We start from the raw sequence: 23,007 nt of genomic DNA, 5'->3' as shown, positions 1-23,007 counted from the left end.
CATGAATATTGCTTTTAATATTTATGACAATATATAACATTAACTATCTATCTTGGTATCTATCTATCTTCTAGATGTCTTGCTAGAATATTCATAGAAGGTGCTATATTATTTATAAAAATCTGACTACTGCAGAATTTCATGGCGTGATATCACTTTCGCACAAAACAACAGAAGAGTCACATCAAAAATATCCATTTTTAAGAGAAATTGATTACATAAATAGGTGAAATTGGGGCTTTGAGGTGATATTAGTTTCATATAAAATTGGGAGTAAGTGGAGGGGGGGGGGGGGGTAGAGAATAAACGTGGATATTGGAAAAATTTTCGTCAATTTAGGTTGTTAACATTGGCATAATTTATTAGTCAGTTTCAAGTTTCACTGTATTAGAGTACATGATAATATGGGTAAGATCAAAGTAATAATAAATCCATTTGTGATAATATCTTTTAGGCGGAATTGGTGTCACACAAATTTTAGAACCCTTTCGGCTGATTCTAAAACATTTCCATTCCTATAAAATAACATAAGGATTATAGTCTTGCTAATCTTGTAACATTACCGTGATCGAATTGTATTTCAGCACACCAAACCACACCGCTCCTACGCAATGTGACTTTCTTATTTATGTTTTATTACATTTGGTAATTATATGAAATAAGAGGATATGTATGTTTTCTAAAAAAAATTACAACAATTTATTTAAAGCATGTATGAGTGTCTTTCTAACTGTCTTAGTTTTTTTTTGAGATTCTGACGCTGATAAGACATAATGTCATGTGTAGCAACTCTTATAAGGTCTATTTTTGATATGTTAATTTCTATTTATATTGATACAACGAGGAGAATAAAATTGTTGAATCATTTCTTTTCCATTTCAAACAAAATTTGATATCCTTTAAAGAATAACAGAGAGACCTACGGAGCAAGAAGGCTGTCAGCTAGATTATCAATGGTCAGTAACATTTTTTACCAAAATAAATCCCATGTTCTTCTAAGTGCATTACCGATTGACCAACGGACAAAGAAAGCTGTCAAGAGGACACATTAATCATTACGATTGTTAGACTGACGAACTATTAAGAAACTAAAAGATAAATAAATAATAGTTATTTCTTTCATCGTATTATAAACGGCTTTCCGCGGATATAGAATGTACAATTATAAGATTTAAACCAGTTTTGTAGCCCCTAGGTGCCGAAGGCACGGGCTAAGAATTTCTCGTATTCATTCGAATCCGGTGGATAGGAACCGGTTCATATCCATACGAAAAAACTATGTCTAGCATCGTATTATATCCAGTTTTCTACGAATATAGAAATGTACAATCATAAGATTAAAACTAGTTTTTTTAGCCAATGCCTTCGGCACCACGGGGCTAAAAAACTAGTTTTAATCTTATAATTGTACATTCTATATCCGAGAAATGCCGTTTATAATACGATGAAAGAAATAACTATTAATTGTTTTTAGTACACATTACTTATCCCTTTATTATGATTAGGTATTATTATGATGAAGAATCATGAATATATATATCTTGGTATGTCTGTCTGTTATGAATATATATTCTTTTTTCTGTCAATCTGTTTTTTTAAAAGCGAAGCTTTTCTATGATTAGGGTCGGTCCGTCCGTCCGTCCGTACGTCTGTAGCGGATAGCTTTTTTCGCTAATTTAGGCATGTTAGAATTGTCCTATTGATTTCAAACTTTGCATGGTGATTCCTGCAGTAGTTAGGTATGATTTAGAAAGCGTAGCAACTCTATAATCATTTCCAGAATGTCCGTACGTCCATTTTAAACATGTTGATTTTTTCACTTTTTCAACAACAAATTTTTATGTGATCTAATAATCGATCTAATAATCCGATTGATCTGATTTTTGGTATACTGATTCCTGGGACAACAAAGTACAATATTATAAGCGAAGCAACTCTATAATCAAGTCCTAAAAATGTAAGTATTTCCATAAACATTATTCTGTATCAAGCAGTTTTTCAACAATTTTACTTACAATTTTGCTTCGACATTTATACATTTATATTCTGATTATTCAGTTCTGACACTATACAAGTGTTAGTGTCCGTTTGTCCTACCGTTTCAGTGCTTCGCTTTTATGGATGTTGTCATCCTTGTTAAATAAGAAATAGTTTGTCCATAAGTAGTGCAATAATGATGTAATTAGTAGAAAGATAGAAGAGTAAAGATGTTTTCGGACAAACGGACATACCTGTGTTACAGAAAATTTCATCCAGCCTTTTAGAGGTTATCCATGTTTTGTATTATAGAAATTGGCCTGAAAAAAAATAAAACTCAAAAGAAAGTAGTAAGAATTATATCATTCCAGTATGGCTTCGAAACCGCTTCATGCACTTTGCATTAGAACCGGATCTAGGTCATCCTTACACTAAAGTAACAGGATGTTTGTTTGTCTGTGTGTCTGTCTGTCTGTGTGCCTGTATTGAAGGATCTTGCTAACCGCTGAACCGATCGGGTTCTCCTTAACAGGGTAGCTTCTCATAAGTCCCGGGAAGGTTTATAACTATTTTCTTGGGGGGTGGGACACCCCCAACCCCCCCAAAATGAAAAATCCCCCCCCCCAAAAAAAATTTTTTACGTTTTTTAACTCAAATTAAAAATGATTGTGGGGGTACCCCCCCCCAAAAAAAAAAAAAATTTCCACCCCCAAAAATATTTTTTAAGATTTTTCTTTTAAAACCTAAAATAAGAAATTGGGTTAACCCCTCACACACCAAGTATATTTCTTCTAAACTATTTAGATTGATAAAACATTAATTAGATAATTTTCTCAACGATTTTCAGAAATGTTTGAAAATATGCTTTTCCCAATGTTTTTATATTATTTTTCCTTCCATAAATTAATCTATTAAGAAAAAAAACTATAAACGACAATTAATATTTTATGGTTATTTAGTATCTTCCTGTTAAAACAATCAACGATCATATATAATCATCAAATGATATTGGGTTAAGTAAAACAGAAAAACACCTTTTGGATTACACGACCTTCATCTGAAAATCCTACTTATGTATTTGTATAAATACACCGGTTTATAGGTTAATGCATTACACCAACTCACATGTCGCCTGTGGAACATATCAGCCGTTGGTGCTATTTTCAACGTCTTTAGTAGGACGTGGTCTGGAATCGAGCTCGGTTATCGGGCACGCTTTTTCTTCGCATATAGGGTATACTCATAGATTTTAAAAAAAACTATAGTTGTCCAAACACTATTAGTTGACCAAAGCTTGCTAGAATAGAAGGCTTAGCAGTCGTAGTTTTCAGGAAAATTAACTAAAGCTTAGTATTTATAAGAGCTGCTATATATAAATAGCCGGCTGTAGGTCCACATCGCAGATGTCGATAGAACTTGGCTGCATATTGTTGAACTAATAGAAACAACTTATTGTTGCAGCTGAACATATATTTTTGCGATTGTTGTTAAACGCGAAGCTTTTCTATTACAAGGGTAGGTCAATTCGTCTATCCGTAATAATTAGCTCTTTTCCTATCGATGTCAAATTTTGTATCATGATTCCTATAACTTTTTATAATATGATATAATCATCCTGTTCACCTTTGTTTGGTATAATGATTCCTAGGACAACAAAATATAATATTTTAAGTTATCTCCATAATCAAATCCTAAAAATGAAAATATGTCCTTTTACTGTATTCAGTACTAAAGCAAATTTATGTACACATTTTGTTTAGACTTACAAATTATTGTTCTAACACTCTACACGAGTTATTGTTTGTTTGTCCTTCAAAACTTTGCTTTTATGAATGTTGTCATCCTTGTTCATTTGTAATAAGCGGCTGTTTTTTGTTGCGGATTTTATTGAAAGTTGCTGCGGGTACATATGCGTTTAAAGTAGGCGGATTGGCAGCGGGTTTGAATAAATTTGCAGCTAGCGAATACTACGAAAATACTCAGTGTCTACGAATATAAACATTCAAGGGAAGAGTAGAGATGCAATCCATATTTAATAAATAAAAACATCATTAATTTCACCTAATATCTACCAGTTACCTAAAGCTTTCACATACTACACTTTGGGGGAAGATTAATTACTTGTCCAGTGACTTATACCCGAATCCCTGAAAAATTTGGCAACCTCAGCAAAATTTCCCCTCCAAAATTATTTAATTCATCAAAACTTTTTAACAATATTCTCAGTGAACTTTTTCAAATTTCAAGTTTTTTACTGGTAGCGTTGCTGTACGTAACTGAAGGTATGTATGCCCGTCTGTCTGTATGGCATATCTTCAATGTTGAATGGGTAAATTAGCATTATCTTTTGGCTTATTATTATAATTACTAATAAGTCAAAGAGAAAGAATCTAGCAAACAATTCTAACCCACTTTCTTTATTATCTCCTTCAAACTAATTTATTATATATTTGTTATACAGACAAAATCTTTAGATTTTCAAAAATGTCAAGCTGATTAAAATTTGGTTTTTAAATTTGGTGAATTGATAAACATATGCTAAAATTGTATTTTTCTTTTAAGAAATGTTTTTTTAGGGTGAGGGGACGATTTGTTAATATTTATATTTCCATTAAAAATAGTGTTCTTGTTATACTTTTTGCTCAATGTATTTTTAAGGTTGAATTTTATTTTTACTCCTCATGGATTTTTATTTCAAGCTTTTTTTATGCAAACCTGCCTTAAAATCTGTTTATGGGGGCTCCTTAAAACCCTAGTTTGAGGGGGGGGAAAAGGTTATTTTTGAAAAATATTTTGACTAATGGATATATTAATTGGTGCTTTACCACAAATTGCCTGTCGACTATCGAAACCTCCATTGGAGGGAATCTAACCCTGCGGGGCTAACTCATTCAAAATTTTATCTAATATAACCTGACCTAAAGTAATAAAAAAATAACTAAACCCACCCCCCCTATTTTCAATTTATTTTTGCCAAAGAATGATTTATAGCAACGACTAATAAAATGTATAAAAAACTTTATAAAAATCTCTTTTACTTACACCAAATAGGATTGAAAATTGATTTTTTAATACTTCTATTTAAAATAAAACTAACAACCGTTGTAAGTTATAGATAAGATTTTGCTTCAAAATAAAAAAATGTGCACAAAAGCTAAATGATTTATTTCAAACTAAAACAAGGTTGAGCAAAATCATTAGAAATTATTTGACATTATTTTTCATATTTTTTTCATGTTCGGATCCATGGTTTATTCAAAGGGGTTAGTCAGGGGTTAAGGAACAAACAACAAGGTATATTAAACTTTTTTTGTGTCGTTGACTGTCCCTTTACCATAGGTGGGTAGATAAACTTATTAAACAAAAAAAAATTTAATACATTATACATAAACTCATAAAATTTAAATAGATTTCGCTATACATTTGTGATTTTCAACAAAAATAAACATTTTAACATTTTTTTATACATGGGAGGTCCTAACGTATTTTTATCTAATTTAAAATCAAAATAAAAGATTTATTCAAAGTATTTTAGAGTATTCCAAAATACGAATCTTAAATTAAAAAAAAAATCTTGAACCTTATTTACAAAGCAAAAAAATCATATTTAGTGAAAATTCAAATTATTAAGAAACTATCACAGATATCGAATTTGACTCAATTTTGAAAAGTAAACACTTCATGATTTTAAAATTTTTACATTTTGAAACAAAAAATTACATATATTTTCTTTCTTAAAAATCAAAAAGTGTTTTTCTTCAAAACGAGATCAAAATAGTAATTTAAATCATAAAATAATTATCTGTTTTTTTAGTTTTTAGTTTTTTTAACATTTATCTACTTTTTCATAAACTTAAAATTTCTATATTGGGTCATTTTGTGTATTAAATAAAATTTTATTTTATTACAATTTAAATAAAAATAACAACAAAATAAAACATTGTACTATTTTTTAACAACAAAATGGTTATTTTTATTTACAAATAGTTTTGAAAACTTATAATTTGAATACTTGTTGATGGCTTGTTTTGAAAAGATGATCACACAACCATAATACAAAGCTCCTAAAATATAAACAAAATATTAAAATTATAAATAACCACTAGGTTAATTTATTGTTTAAAACAAAGTTTTTCTAGAATTGGGGTCCGTCCGTTTGTAACAATTAGCTCTTTGCGATAATTCAGACATGTTAGAATTATCTATTTCAAACTTTGCGTAATAATTCACATAACAGCTAGGTTCAAATTAAGCGTAGCAACTTTATAATCAGTACCAGAAAGTCGGCAATCAAGTTAAAAGTTAAAATCAATAGAGTTATCATCAAGACATTTTATATCTATTGTTAAATCCTTTAAAGTAAACACCTAATTTTTTTCTAGAGCTTCCTTTTGACAACAATTTTACATTAACAACGCAATAGCTTGGAAGCATCGGCGAAATCAACCATTTACAATTTTATAAATCGGCTTCAAGTCTAAACCTGTCATATTTGACCATTAATTAAAAAAAAATGCAAAGCATCTAAACGGCTTAGTCGCGGCTAAAGCGCAACTGCCGAGCTCTGATTTCAGCTTGACAAAATATTTGATAAACCTAAACTCGAAATACATTCTTTTCCTTGAATCTTATTCCTCAAGAAAATTGGCAAAAAGTTATAAAAGGATGAAACCTGTAAAATTGGTGAATAGATTTTTTAAAAAAGATAAAATTAATCAAAATAAAATCTTATAATTCATAATTATTTTGGCTTCTTAGAATCGATTTTAATAGAAAAAAAACAAGAAAGACAACATCCACAAGTAGTAAAGCACAAACAAATCATTGATGGGCCAATGGACAAAGTGGGTTATAGATAATGTGTATGCATAAAAGTTTTAAATTCTTATTTTTTTGTAAATGGCTTAGACAAACCAAGAGAATGTCGTCAAGAGAAAGACGTTATTGGTTAGCTATCCTATCACATAAAGTAGTAAGTTTTTTTTGTCTGTAGAGAAGGATCTCGCTAACCGCTGAACCGATATGGTCCTCCTTTACAGTGAAGCCTTTTACAGGTCCGAAGATGATTTTAGGCTCTTTATTTTTAGATTCAAGACTTGGTATGGTTTTAGGCTATTTTTCTGCCCCCTTCTTACCACTGTGAAGAAAGAGTCCCCTAGAAAAGTCGCTGGTTAAAAATAGTTTTTATATTATATTCTTATACTTTCAATCTAATCTATACTAGTTCTAATTTACAAGAAATCATAATTAAAAATTATTTTTCAAACTTGCACCAACTTTGAAAGAAACATTTTAACAATGTAGTTAAAACATGTAAAAAGCATTCTTTTTATTTGAGTCAAGGCTTTAATCTCTTCAAAAATTAATCTGCTCTACCGATTATTCAGACGTTTGTCTTTCGAACAAATGATGCAATAATGGAATGATTTAACTAGTAGCTTTAAAACAAACACTCGATCTGTTCCATAATATAACTTTGAACATTGATCTTTAAAAAAAAATTTAGCTTGTTTGTAAAAAAAATATCAGGGCATTGCCATAGTTCTTGTAATGCAGCTAATCAACTTTTATATTTTACTTTATTTCCATACAAAGCTGCAAAATTAGAAGCTTAGCAATAGCAAATAATATAATTTTCGTGTTATCAGGGAAGTGAGGGCAATAAAAAGACTAAAACCATCCCAAATCTTAATTAAAAATTCGTAAATAGAAAACTTTTCAGAGTTTTGAAAATCCTTTTAGACAAAAAAACCTTACTACTTTTTACACTAACATTATAATTTAGTTAAATGAAAAAATAAGTTAAATTTAAAAATATTGTTCTATTTATTGAAATTATATCTTTCAAATAATCCAATTGAAGACAGAAAGAACTGCTAATATATCTACCTTATAGTTTTTTTAAAATATTTAGAAACCTAATGAATATTAGAATAATGGTATGGTAGAATGTGGACCAAATTATCCATTGTTAACCTTTGTTGTTCTGTATTGACCCCCCCCCCCCCCCCCCTCCAGATGCACTGTTCACTGAGAGTGACATAACCATGCACAATAACACAGCACAATCTATCTATCCATCCATCCAGTTATCTATCCATCTATCTATCTGCACAGCTATCTATGACAAGGCCAGGCTATTTTTTTCAATAATTCCATGTCAACTACCCCACTCCCTATTCAATCTGCAGGCTGTACAGCACCATACCTGCCTGGTGCATGGGTAGATTGATAAAAATCAAATGGATTCTGGTTATAGATAGAATCAAAACAAGGTCAGAAATAGAACACAAAAACAATCATATCAAAATGTAGCGCAGAAACAGCATATTTTATGAAAATAGCAGTGAAATATCATGCAGTAAGATAAAAAGGAATTAAGAAAAATCGGGTATAGTCCTTTTCGTGGCAACGCTCCTTAAGAGGCGTTTCTTAGTATTCTCACAGTATTTTTTTCTAACCCTGCGGGGCAATCACCTCACCTAATATAACCTTCCCAAACCTAAAATAACCTATCAAAAGCCATTTTGAATATACGACGAATCACCCCTTAAGGGGCGTTGCCACGAAAGGGACCGTACTAAAAAATCTAGGGAAAAGACAATGGACAATATATTGATTTTACACCTATAATTATGATAAACAAAAAAATATAAACCTTTTGACAATTTTAAAAGATATTCTTTAGTCAATCAACTCAATCACTTGCACTTTGGAGGGGTAATTTACGAACAAAAATATTTTTTTAGATGGGAGATATTTTTGAAGATGGAAGGGTTACAGTAGGTGTATATAAAATAAAATAATACAAAAAGATTCATTGGGCAGATTCTTCTTTTCATTGTTAAAAACATAGACTACTTGTACGTAACCCAAACTGACGAAGTGACGGACAGACCCAGGATATAGAGTAGTTACGTTTCTATATAAAATAGTGCAATCGGAAAAGGTTGGTTAACTGTTTTCTGCAAAGGTTATAATTATTTGACCATTTGATAGAAACATTTTTTTGAAATATAATGGATATAATATTACTTGGATATTATATCAGATTTTCATGTTCTCTAATAAAGTGAAACCCGCATAGGGCTAAAATAACAATAACCCCATTCACCCCCTTTACCTTAACCCAATCCCAAGAATGCACGAATTGACCAATAAGTGAGTTCCATGTTAGAAACCTAAATTAAGGACATTTTGTCCCTGTCGTAATATCCACGTATATTCTACATTTAAAATAAATGTAGCTTTTAAAGAATAAATTCTTAACTTTTTTTGTTTTTGTTGTTTATTTTTCTCAATAATTTACGTCAGTTTGAATTCAACAAAACGTTGGATATTAACGAAACAATCGAAATGTATTACTTGTTTGTTGTAGCATATTTTTTTCATGTATTCTAATTACGCTATACTCACAGCTGGCTAAAGCAACGTTTCCCCTATCCTATCCCTGGTACACAATCCCCATCCCTCCTGATGGATGCACGAACTGATTAATAAATGGTGTCCTTGTTAGCAACCTAATTTGACGACAAATTTTCCTTATATTCTAAATCAATTCACAGAACTTTTTATAATAAGATGAAAGTGGGGAGGGAGGGGACTTTGTAAAACCAATTTATTCTAGTAACCAAAGTTTCATAAACTATTTTCTCGTATTCATTCGAATCTGGTAGATAGGAACCGGTTCTCATCCATACGAAAAAACCGTGTCTAGCATCGTATATTATCCAGCTTTCTACGAATATAAAAATGTACAATTATAAGATTAAAACCAGTTTTTTAGCCCATGCCTTTGGCACCTCGGGTCTAAAAAAACTGGTTTTAATCTTATAATTTTACATTCTATATCCGCTTAAAATGTTGCTAACCTTTACTAAATCTTGATAAGTATAATAGCAGTGGCAAATCTTTACCCACAATAATCTTGATGGGGTATTTTTGTATATCATGATTGGAGATGTTCATAATCCCTTAAGATCTTTACGTAAATAAATAAAAAAGTACGCTTCAATTAAGAGAAAAGTCATAAAAAATATATTTGTGTAAAGGTTGTCAAAATTAATAGCAGAAAAAACGATAATAAGAAAAAGATAAAAAAAACGAGTTTGGAAAGAATTAAAGAGAAGGAGAGAAGAAGAGAGAGAGAGAGAGAGAGAGAGAGAGAGAGAGAGAGAGAGAGAGAGAGAGAGAGAGAGAGAGAGAGAGAGAGATAGAGAGAGAAAGAGAGAGACAGAGAAAGAGAGAGACAGAGAAAGAGAGAGTGAGATAGAGAGATAGAGAGAGAGAGAGATAGATAGATAGAGAGAGAGAGAGAGAGAGAGAGAGAGAGAGAGAGAGAGAGAGAGAGAGAGAGAGAGAGAGAGAGAGAAGAGAGAGAGAGAGAGAGAGAGAGAGAGAGAGAGAGAGAGAAAGAGAGAGAGAGAGATAGAGAGAGAAAGTAAAAAATTAAAGTTTTTACTTTAAATAAAATTGGCAAGCTAAGGCACATACCATGATAAAGCTTATTTGGGGATAGATAGATAGATAGATAAATAATCTGTCTTTGTGCGTGTCTGTCTGTCAGTACCGAAGAATCTCTCTTATCACTGAACCGATATGGTTCACCTTTACAGTGTAGCTTCTCATATGTTTTAGAAAGGATTAAAACTATTTTGGGTACCATCACCATCGTACATAGAAAAAAATTACCCCTCTCCCAACCCAAAAAATGTACTAATTTTTTAATACTATAATTAAAAATGGGAGGTTGTTATTTTTCGCCCCCCCCCCCCAAAAAAAAAATCCTATTATTTTCTCGAATGAAACCACCTACCACCTCAAATACTCCCTTAAACGCTAGTAAACAAATATAGAACAAGGACAAGTATGGACATAAACAAGGACAAGTATGACCATAAGTAGCACTGATAATTAAGGACATACTGTTTACTGGTAATAAAATGTGCAAGCCATGATAAAGCTAATTTGGGGAGGGTTTAAACGTTGTACAATTTTTTCTTGGTGGGTGGGGGTTGGGTAGTTTTTAAAATATTCAGTAAGTTGAGTGATCCAGGACCGGTTTTTGGCTATTTAGTTGGAGGGTACGTGATCTATCTTAATCATTATCCTTTATATCAAATCTACCCCTCCAACTCCCTCCCTAACCCATTATTTTAAAGTAAACGTATTATAAGTTTTTGTTTTATTGCTGGTTTTTTTAAGCTATTTTCAGGCGATTTAAAAAAAAAGACATACAAAAATAAAATGGTCTATAAAACAGAAATATATCAGACTCTAAATATAAACACAAAAAATAGACCATAAAGATAATAATTAATCATTTTTTCCTGGAATATAAGCGTAATAATAGGTTATAAGGATATATTATACTTATTTATATTATATGGATACACATATTAGACCTGTTCAGTGGACAAATTTTATGCTGTTTAGTTCTAGGTATTTAATAATAGATATGTATCGCGTCGTATCATAGACAGCTTTCCGCGAATATTAAAATAAAAATTATAAGATTAAAAGCAGTTTTGTTATCTCCCTAGTGCTGAAGGCCCAGGCTAAAATTTGGTATTGATTTTATGATTTTTATTTTTATGTTCGTGGAAAATTGTCTGTAATACAATGCTTATATTGTTTTTCAGTATGGTTGAGAACCGGTTCTAATCCAGCGATATTAATCGGTTTTGAAGCCACACTGAAATTAACTATCTCTCCTTGGCTGATAAAAATATAAAAAAAACTATATACTGGTTAAAAAGTTTGGATACGGCTAGTTTAAACTAATTTTATAAAATTCCGCAAGGTTATTAACTAATCAGATAACGAGTAAAACTTTGGGTTATACTACCAGTATAATATAGCCCATTGTCTCTTTCCTCCCTAATATAACTGAGCCCCTAAAATCTAAATAATGTAAATATTAAACTGGTCTAGCCCACATACCAAATGTAATAATAATGATAATATAACTTTGTAAGTATACTAATAGAAAAAAAAAGATGAAAATATCCCTTTTATTTCAGATGGATCATCAATAAACCACCCAAATTAACCTTTTAATGACGTGTTTTCTCTTTATGCATAACCACTGAGGGGCTATAATGTTTTCAAATTAGGAAGAGGGGAGTGGTAATGTGATCACTAGGTAATTTCATTAAAGCAAATGGGAGGGTATAATCTCTCCCTTTGCTAAATAAAGGATTCTTTCAAAGAGAAAACTGGTAATAGTTATACGCTTTTAATGATACCTTGTAGAAATGTTATACATATCTATAATACAAAGTAGAACGATGTCTGTCTGTCCGTCTGTCCGTCTGTCTGTCTGTCCCTTAAGATCTCGGTAACCACTGAACCGATAGGATTCTTCTCTTCAGGGTATCTACCTATTGGTCATGTGGTGGTTTTAAGCTATTTTCTTGGGGGGTGGGACACCCCCAACCCCCCCAAAAACCAAAATATCCCCCCCCATTTTTTTTTTTTTTTTTTTGAAGGAGATTTCCATGGTCCTTTACGATTTTCGCCATAATTTTTTTTTTATCACCTCTTGGGGCAAAGCCCCTAGAGGCTAGGGGCGAAGCCGCTAGTATTCAATAAATTAACAAGTTTGAATTATTAGTACGATTTAAATATTCCAAAATTTACAACAATAGGTAGACGTACAAATACATCACATAGAACAGCATTCATTTTGAATATGATAGCATCTATAAAAGTATATCACTTTACAGCATAGGCATTGAGCTTACTAAATAATATTCACAAAAACCCAGTGTTTTATTACTTAGGCGAATATTTGAAAAAATACGACTGGGTGTCCAGATTTAGATTTTAAAAACTGTAGTTCTAAAAAAATTACGGATGTACTAGTACAATTTTAAGTGGGTAGTATTTTTATAGACAGAAATAATAATCGTTTATTCCTAAATATTGATTATATATTAATATGAAATAAATCTGGGTTAAGTTCTAGCTAATGGTGTAATTTATGTAAGGATGTCAATAAAAATTAAAGTAAATCTTAAAACAAGACATCATATAAATAGTAAGGTTTTATTTTGTCTTAGCCTTAAGATCTCGGAAAGTAGTGGTCCATATTGGGTTTTAAGGAAGCTTTATATATGTTTATTAGTTGTTTTACCTGGGCTTCCCTAGAGATTAGGGTTAAAAACTAGATGAAATATATATAGTGTCTGCACCCATCAAGGATTCCCCCTTGGAAATTTTCAAATTGAAGTATAGACTTACATACTAGAAATAATTGTAAAACTGCTGTCCTTTTATATCTATAATACAAAGTAGCTTGATGTCTGTCTGTCTGTCTGTCTGTCCGTCCGTCCGTCTGCCTGTCTGTCCGTCCGTCCGTCTGCCTGTCTGAAGCTTAAGATCTCGGTAACCACAGAACCGATTGAATTCTACTCTTCAGGGTATATAACTATCGGTCCTGTGGTGGTTTTAAGCTATTTTCTTGGGGGGTGGGACACTCCCAACCCCCCAAAAAATGAAAATTTCCCCCTCTATTTTTTTTTTTGCAGAAGATTTCCTTGGTCCTTTTTTTTTGCAGAAGATTTCCTTAGTCCTTTTTTTATGTAGAAGATTTCCTTGGTCCTTTTACGAATTTCGCCAAAAATTTTTTTTGTGATCACCTCTTGGGGCAAAGCCCCTAGAGGCTAGGGGCGAAGCCGCTAGTGTCTTAATAAAAGGTTTGTTTGATAAAGAAAAATTATAATATTGTCAAAGAAACTAAGAGAGTTAGCTTTAAGACTGACTTGCAATAATTATTGACAATTTTTGATGTTAATAACATATTTTAGGGTTTTGAGTTTTTTTCTTATAATTGATGTAGGTTTGAATTAAACAAAGCGTTTAATAGAATATGAAAAAGTTTTTTTTTAGTCATTGGATAAATGGTTCTAGATATTTAAACTTTAATTTAGTTTCTAACAAACATAATTAAAATCGTTAAATGTTGCTTTATTGTATGTTTAAATTCTTGTTTAAAAAATGTTCAACTAACCTGACAGTTTAATAAACTAATCCTCACTTCTAGAGATCTTGTGAATCAATTCTTGGTGGCGGAATTGATCATGGGGTTGATAGTTGATAACATAGGTTTATAACATCCCTCAGGGGGGTGTGGAATCATGATAATGAGGGAGGGGGGGGGGGGGGGTAGGTGATGTGGTTGGATCCGTTTTGCACTTCCAGAAAACGCAATTTTGCCATGCACTTCTCTGGCATTTTTCTTTAGATAACCAGCTCTTTAGTTTTAATTTTAATGCTACAACCGTTTAATAATAAAATGTTTTTTTTTCTATCTTGATATAATTTTAATGTACAGCGTTTTTTTATTAAAAATGTGAGCTAAAACAGGCATTTTTCACTTCTTTTTACTATGATAATAATTTAATAAGTAACAACCTTGTATATTTTTAGCTTTAAATCATTAAAAAATCACTTTTTTTATATTCATAACACATTTTGTCCTAAAGCCCTACTATAGGACAACAAAAAATATAAACAATTTTATAATTTTTCACTTTTGGGAAGTTTTTTTTGTTTGTTTGTTTGAATTGTGTTTGTTATTTTATTTGTAGATTTTTTCTTGTTGTTTTGGGTCCACTGTTGTTTGAATGAAGGAAACAGGACGGCATTGAGAATTAATTATTTTACTTTTTATGAAAAAAAGATGATTTAATTAAACTATTGAATAAAACTGGCAGTTGTTGTGGCGACTTCTTTTTTTATATCATATATATTTTCTAATTATTTTTCTAGTTCTTATTTTTAAAGTTTTTTTTTCACAGTGTTCATAATGTTTACTCTTTAAGGAATTTGAATCACAATGGTAATATTTTGGATTTTTGAGACAAAAAATGCCTTTCTTTATTAGTTCTTTCTTCTTTGCCTCGCAAATGAGGATAAAGCTCACTGTTTTTAAATCTCACACAAAAAAGGGCTTTAATAAGATCACTAAATATAAAGCACAGTTTTTTCTTCAATAACAAATGGTCATATTTAACAATTAATATATATAAACTTCTATCATAATAAGCCCTTGTATTGTTAAAATATTTTACTTCCAAAATCTGGTAGATTTTTTGTAAAACTATTTTCTTCTACAGTTGTTTCTTGATATTTTGTATTTTATAATCTTTTTTTTTCTTCTTTTCATATCTGTTGTTTTCAGTTAACACCTTTTTTGTTAATATTCTTAGTTTTGTTCTATTAATTAACTTCTTTTTGTCTACTGTTAATCTTTTCCTGAAATCAACCAATATAGCTTGTAACTTGTAGAGAGAAGATTAACAAGCAAGTAATAATTGTTTTACAAAATACAAACATTACTAAAATTACCAAAATAGTATGGTAAAGCTCAATTTCCATTCTATTAATCTATCCATGATTCCTTAAATCTAAGAGACTAAATCAATTGAACTTAGGAAGTGTTTGTGTCTGATAAGATAACAAATACAACTTGGACTTGTGCCATTTAACTTTACACTGCCACAGATAGATAGATAAACAAAGATGGATAGGTACAATAATCTTTAACTTAAGGTTTTAACAAGATATAAAATATTTATGAACTAGCGGCTACGCCACTAGAGGCCTCTAGGGGCACTTGAGGAGGGTGGAGTCGAGTTTGATAACCCAATTTCTTATTTTAGATTTTGAAAAAGTAAAAAAAAATGTTATATTTTTCATTTTTGGAGGGGTTGGGGGTGTCCCATCACCCCCCTCCCCCAAGAAAATAGTTATAAACCTTCCTGGGACCTATGAGAAGCTACCCTGTTAAGGAGAACCCGATCGGTTCAGCGGTTAGCGAGATCCTTCGGTACACACAGACACACAAACAGACAAAGAGACAAGTAAGACGAATGGTTAACGGACCCAATATGTAAAATCCTCAGAATGAAAAACTCAAGGCATCAAACTTTTAAATCTATTCAACGTTTCGAGGGCAAAACTGCCCTCATCATCAGGAACTAAACAAAAAAATAGCAATTAAAATTTATCAAAATATGCATTTTAAGTCAAATATTACTTAATTTTTTACATATAAAAAAAAAGAATTAAAATTCCCTATGGTTGATAACAAATAAAGTGAATAAATAGGATATATGTTTATACAAGGTTAATTAAAGCAAAGTAGGGCAGTTTAAATAACAAAATAGAATTAAATTTGAAATAAAATTTTACTTTTTTTCGTCCATGTACATTAATAACAAAACACAAATTGAAACTGGCAAATTTTTGATTGATTTTTTGTAAATTTTTTGAAAGTTGGACGGTCAAATTAAACAAGTTATTAAATCATTTGCTCTAGAAAAAACTTCAGTATAGGTGCAGCTTTGCAGATCAGTCTTTAAGTAAAAGTTTGACCAAGAAAATTTTTTTTAAAAAAGATGAGCAAATGTAACAAAACAAAACCAAAAAAAAATTTTATTGCAACTAGCAAAAAGGTACATAAAATTGTCATGAATTTATATTTAACCCATGTTCAACTGTCTACTGTTCTCTTATCCAATATTTTTCTCTGATATCCAACAGAGTTTTATCTTTTTTTGTGGAGTTTTTCAAAAGGGGTAAAAACCATGTCTGACCATGAATGGTTTCTACTGTTAAAATGTTTGGCAACTGGCTTTGAAATTTTTTTGTTTAAAATATCCGAAGTATGAGCATTAAATCTAACAGAGGCAGCATTAGAAGACAAAGAGACAAACATCCTGTTACTTTAGTATTTAGTAGAATTGTATAGTAGATGTTTTTAAATATCCTTTATTTGAATAGATAAATAAACCCTAGAAATGCTATTTTCTTATTAGATAGATTATAAATAAACTTGGACCAATGGCATTAAATTTTAGGATAACACAAATAATATGATTTTTATTGATAAAACCAGAACTGAAATATTTTGAAACAAATGGTTTGAAAGTAAGATATCATACACAATTTTTAATTTTGAGCTAATGAATAAATAAAAAAGAGTTTAATTACAAATAAATTTTTAGATTATAGTCAATTTAGCAAATAGAAAGTATATTTTTAGAATGGGACAAAAATATAAAATAATAAAATTAAATACATCTTTGTTTGATGTGTATGAAACCCTTAATCTTGTAAAGTTTATTAATACTTGAAGAACTATTATTAAGCCAAGTTTGTGAAGAGATAAAATAACAATTTGTGTAATAACTAAAGTTTCCAACAACATAGTTAATTAGTCAATTCAATGTTTCAAAGTAAATGCTGTTTTGCTACCAAAAGTTAATATTTATCTGTCTTTCTTTCTATTTATCTATCATTTTAGCCTTTTCTTTAATTACATTGGTTGTGATCTTTTATTCTTAACATTTATTTAGCCCAAAGAAACATAAAATTTCAAAAGCTTTGGAAGTTATCTTTCTAAATATCTGTCTATCTGAATTTCAACTCTAAAGAAGGAATACGATATTTGTAGATGAAATTAGCTATCAATTAAATAATTGTTGAAAATATATTCTGTCTATCTATATATCTTACCATCTATCTACCTTTCTGACTATCTAAATATCTAGCTATCACTTCCAAAGAAAGGGCCCAGAAGTTGTAGATAAACTTGGCCAACAATTTGAACAATTTGTCTAAAATAAGTTTCCAAGGAGTGAGTTGAGGGTAAGAGAGTGGAGGAAGCCAAAAGTTTTAAGTCAATTATTCAAACATTTTCAAGACTTTTTCTTATCCTACATTTTTGGTTTCTTAGCTACTTTACAAGTATTCTAATAGTAAAATGTAAAAAAAAGTTCAGAAGGTTGAATTTTATAATAAAGATACTTTTTATTTAGATATATTTAGACTTCAAACATATAATGTATGATAGAACAGAAACTTCAGAAACCTTCAACAAACATTCTCAAAATAATGCCAAATTCTAAAAGTTATATTTAATATTTTGATATTGATCATGTTAAGTTGTTCTATAAATCTATTTTATAATCGTTAAATCTTTAAAATCTTTAAAATTTAGTTACTCTATCATTGGATTATAAAATTCTTGTTCTTTATCTCTCCTGCTACCCTGTTCTACATACCAAATACCTTACAATTTTTTACCTGACTTTTACATGCACCACTTTTATAACACTTTTACTTAAATTGACCTTTTTACATTATTGACCAATTGTAATTTGAGTATTGTTTTACACTGAGAGAGAGTCACTGGTGATTATATTCATCTCTACCCTTTTTTCAGATAATTTTAAAAGGTTATAATTAACAAGGATGACAACATCCATAAGTAGCGAAGCACAAAAAATCGTAGATGGGAATACGTACAAGTAGATTTAAAAGGTTTTTACTAAAATCAAGAATAGATTTATTGGATAAAATAAACATGAAACCTTGTTTTATTTTGTATGATGACGATGGTCAAAGTAAATTATGTTAAAGATGTTCATAACAATGAGAAAAATCATTTTGATACTGATATCCCAAAAAAGTTTGAAAATTGGATCAAAAAAACAAAGATATGGGGAAATATGTAAAACATATAAAATAGCCAAAAACCTGATAAAAGGCAGTCTGGCCGCCATGATTGTTTTCTTAAAACGACAAAAAATTAATTTTTAAATCCTTAACTTAAAAAATTTAGAAAATCAGACCATATACACTGAAGATATGGAGAAAAGTGTTAAATATATAAAAATAGCCTAAAACCTGCCAAAAAGGCAGTCTGGCCATCATGGTTATTTTCTTTAAAAGACGGGAAATTTAATTTTGATATCTATAACTGAAAAAAAATTGAAAATCGGACTATAAACAATGAAGATATGGAGAAAAGTGTTAAATATAAAAAACAGCCTAAAACCTGCTAAAAGGCAGTCTGGTCGTCATGGTTGTTTTCTTTAAAAGACGGGAAATAAATTTTGATATCTATAACTGAAAAATTTTGAAAATCGGACCATAAACACTGAAGATATGGAGGAAAATGTGAAAAATATAAAAATAGCCTAAAACCTGCTAAAATGGCAGTCTGGCCTTCATGGTTGTTTCTTTAAACGACGGGAAATTTAATTTTGATGTCTGTAACTGAAAAAAAATTGAAAATCGGACCATAAACACTGAAGATATGGAGAAAAATGTGAAAAATATAAAAATAGCCTAAAACCTGCTAAAAATCGGTCCGACCGCCAATGATGTTTTATAGTCAATTGTGCTCCTTAATGATGGGAATGTTGTCAAAAAATTTCAGAATTCTATCTTTTATAGGAGCTGAGTAAATCCCATTTCCCCCATAGCGTTACGGACTGACGGACTGACGGACTGACTGACTGACTGACGGACGGACAAAGTGAATTATAGAGTAGCTTCGCTACTAATAAAAAGGAATTAAAACATGATGTACATCTATCAGTTTGTAATTCTGGCTGTCTGTGGTTCTACTTTACAGTAAATCTTCTTAAAGTTCCAGAAATGTTTGTTTTTGATTTTAGGGTAACTCCGATATCCCAAATGAAATAGCCCCTAAGTTATATTATGGGCTTGTTAATGTACATAATTATTGAATTTTGTAATATTTTATACAACAAAAAAAAGAAGTTGAGGGGTGGAGTTTTGTTGACTTCCTAATCTAATGGAATATTACAAAACTCTTTTCAATTTTACAAATTCAACTTTAAATGAGTTTTGTGGTAAAGGTGGCACGTAGACTGAATATGTAACATATAACAAGGAGATGTATCTATCTATCTATAAATCTAATTTCTATAAATCTTACCTATCTGTATATTCATCTTCCTACATAGCTACCTACCTATATTTCTTTCTCCTCGACAAATCTATCTACCTGCATATTTAGTTTGTTCACCTAACTCTCAATCTATCTACCTACCACATTATCTATCTATTTTTTCTAACTATCTATATCTGGTTAGTACAGTTGTATGTCTACAAAGTGTACTGTGTAACTATCTTTCTAACATATCTATTTAACTCTAGGATTTTACATCAAAATAGTGCTTACGGCAGATCTATAATAATAATATATATTTTAGATTAAGATTGGAGTTTTTGACAATCTTAATTTTTAAAAAACTAAGAATATATTCCTTTGTGATGAACTATTTTGTCAGGATACAACAATTGGATTATTATTGTCCTCAACCTTTCTGAGAATAACACGTCTACAAATAGATAAATAATAAGATAGTTAGATTGATAAAATGTTAAAGTTAAATAGATAGGTAGATATTCATAGAGATGGACAAAATAATGTTTTTTTTTTCTCTCAAGTATTTTACGATTATTCTAATATTGATGTAAAACTAGATAGAAAAGAATGATGGTTACCTTTTCTTGTTTGTTCGATGTCTATAAATTCTTTCTTCTGTTGGGGAAGATTGGGAGGGGAGGGGCGACTTGTGACGACTTCTAGCTCCTGTGCACGCACCATCATTCACCGTTTTATTCCTTGAGCTGCTATTTAAGATAGATAACTGGAAATTTTATTTGAGATACTTTGAGAAATCATTTTTTTTTAAAGATTTGGTTGCTACAAGAAAATGAATAAGAAAATTGTAAGATTAGAAACTTCAAACTTGAATGCATAGAGGTATACTATCATTTCCACATATTAATAAATCTGAATGAAAAGACACAATGGATAAAAATGAAACCAATATAAAAGGAAGTGTTTAATATTGGTAGAGAAGGAATAGGATGGTTTTGCAGTCAGTTCAATTGTAATAATATTTAATTCCAATGAGTCAACATGTGATATAAATGCGGAAATGCATGCACATATTTTATTATAAAGTTTTGAAGCATTTAAATTACAGAAATATATCTGCTATTGCAAGCCAGGTTTTTATCTGTTATTAAGATTGTAATTGTCTTTAGGTCTGGACAAAAGTTAGATTAGATAGACAGAGAAGTACAGACATTGACACAGATACATCCTCTGCTCAGAATCAGACAGTGATACAGATACATGCTTAGTTCACCAGGAGAATCAGACATTAACATTTTATACTAAAGGAATTTAAATCACTATCCTAAATATAATTTCGTACATAAAAATAAATCATTGACATTTGTTCTTTCTTTGAATCCCTGATATTGTAATAAGTTGACTTTGATCAAATCAATAAACAATTGATAGACTAAAAGAAAAGATGAAAATATAATATTTTGACTGATATTCTTTGACAAAAAAAGAAAATATATTTCAAGAATAGCTTCATAAAGTAGTACAGTAATAACTTTTGATATCCCATGCTTTACACTAGATACATTTTTTATTTAATATATATTGTCTAAATATATTGTATAAAAAAATAAATCTTGTATGATTGTCAAACATGATATAAATGAACTGACAAAAAAAGGAAAGAAAGTTAGATAGAAAACTAACTAGAAGATAGATAGATGGATAGAAAAAGTCTGAAATAATTGTAATGCATCCATAGAGAAGTTGCATTTGATGGAAAATTGGGTTAATCTTATCTAACTTTATCTTGTATGGAAAGGTGTAATGTATACTTTTTAGTATGACCAGTTTTGCATAGTTTCTGATGATCCTATAGCAATTGATTTTGGTTGATAATGAAAAAAAGCTAAAGGGATGCATTAATAATAATTACCATAAATATTTAGAAAGGTTCAATCTCTAACATCCTTTCAGTCCCACTCCAACTGTTTTATTTTAACAAATTCTTGTCATACGATAAAAATATATTTTCTTATTACAGTTAGTAGAATAATAGGACTCACACACTTACAAAAAGTAAGAGAGGAATTGATAGAGAAAGAAAGAGAGAGAAAGGGAGACAAAAAAGATAGAATGGGAAATTAGTTAATCTGGATAAAATTGAAGGAAAATGTTAGAGAAATTGATTTTGATGTAACACAAAAAGTGTGAGAGAAAGTTGATTCTTAGTTTTGCTGTAGTGTGTGCATCTGAAATCAAATTTTCAGGAAAGATTAAACAATAAGGTTTCCCAAAATTAGACAAAACTTTTTAAATATAAAAAGGCAGTATAATGGTGATGAATTGCAATAAACCTTCAAATTGATATGTTATTCATTAACCTTAAACCCTTGAATGTCCCTTATGATATTGGCTTTTAATAGATTAATTTAGAACCAAAATTTTGTGTTTGACTTCATTTTTTGATAACTTTCATAACACAGTAAAAGGTAAAATTCAAATATAAGTATATTGAAGGCATTATTTTAGCTGCAGCAATGATTGGTTGCATGTCCTGTTATTGAAACCTAGAATAAAATACATGCAGCACAACCAAAACAAATCTGAAATTGAAATGTGAACAAAATGGAAGGATTTTCCTATATAATACATCTTTACAATTCATTTATCAATGATAAATCTTTTTTTTCAATTTTTCTTTTACATTACCATGTTGTATTCTTACAAGTTTCAATCTTCTCTTATTTTTTTTTGGTTACCCATAAAGATTAACAGACAAATGAGCATGTATAATCAGAGTAAAACTGTGTATTACAAAAACAGAAACCCAAAAAAGCAGCTAGGGAATTAAATTTTTCTTTAAATAGATTTTTCGATATCCCATATAGTTTTGACACCTATTTTACAAATGAACTAAAAAGTCAAAGGGGTAGTTTCACGAAATGCATTTAAACTTAATTTAGTGAACCGCATATTTTTTCTTAGTTAATGGGGTAAACTACATTTAAATAGCATATATTTAAAATGAATTCAATTTTCTACCACTTAATTATTAAAATATCAAGACCTGAAAATTGTCTTTTTGTGATTTATGCAATTTAAAAAGACGATTTTCAAGTCTTGATATTTTAAAAACTACGTGGTAGAAAATTAAAATTTTTTCAAATATATGCCATATAAATGTAGTTTAACCATTTAACCAGGATAAAATATGCGGTTCACTAAATTAAGTTCAAATGCATTTCGTGAAACTACCCCTTTAGTTTAAATATAATGACAGAAAGACATATAGTTTTTTGTAGTTATAGTTGCTATGTTACATAAAAGAAAATTCTTATATT

The 23,007-nt window shown here is 30.1% G+C and overlaps 1 protein-coding gene across 1 annotated transcript in view; it reads right to left on the bottom strand.

Moving 5' to 3' along the window:
* Positions 1-14,200: 14,200 nt before the first annotated feature.
* Positions 14,201-23,007, bottom strand: part of LOC145325791 (uncharacterized) — a 108,038-nt gene continuing 99,231 nt past the window's right edge. The window contains exons 8-10 of the mRNA XM_080168752.1: positions 20,308-20,397; positions 20,071-20,141; positions 14,201-15,174 (exon numbers count right to left, since the gene is read on the bottom strand). Of these exons, the coding sequence (XP_080024878.1) occupies positions 20,087-20,141; positions 20,308-20,397 (145 nt within the window). The 3' untranslated portion in view covers positions 14,201-15,174; positions 20,071-20,086. The remainder of the gene's footprint in view (positions 15,175-20,070; positions 20,142-20,307; positions 20,398-23,007) is intronic.

This window comes from Acartia tonsa, chromosome 8, assembly GCF_053477335.1.
Source record: "Acartia tonsa isolate MP-2025a chromosome 8, ASM5347733v1, whole genome shotgun sequence".
Taxonomy (NCBI): Eukaryota; Metazoa; Arthropoda; class Copepoda; order Calanoida; family Acartiidae; genus Acartia; species Acartia tonsa.
The sequence above is the reverse complement of the archived record's forward strand: the minus strand, read 5'-3'. Positions and strand labels throughout refer to the sequence as shown.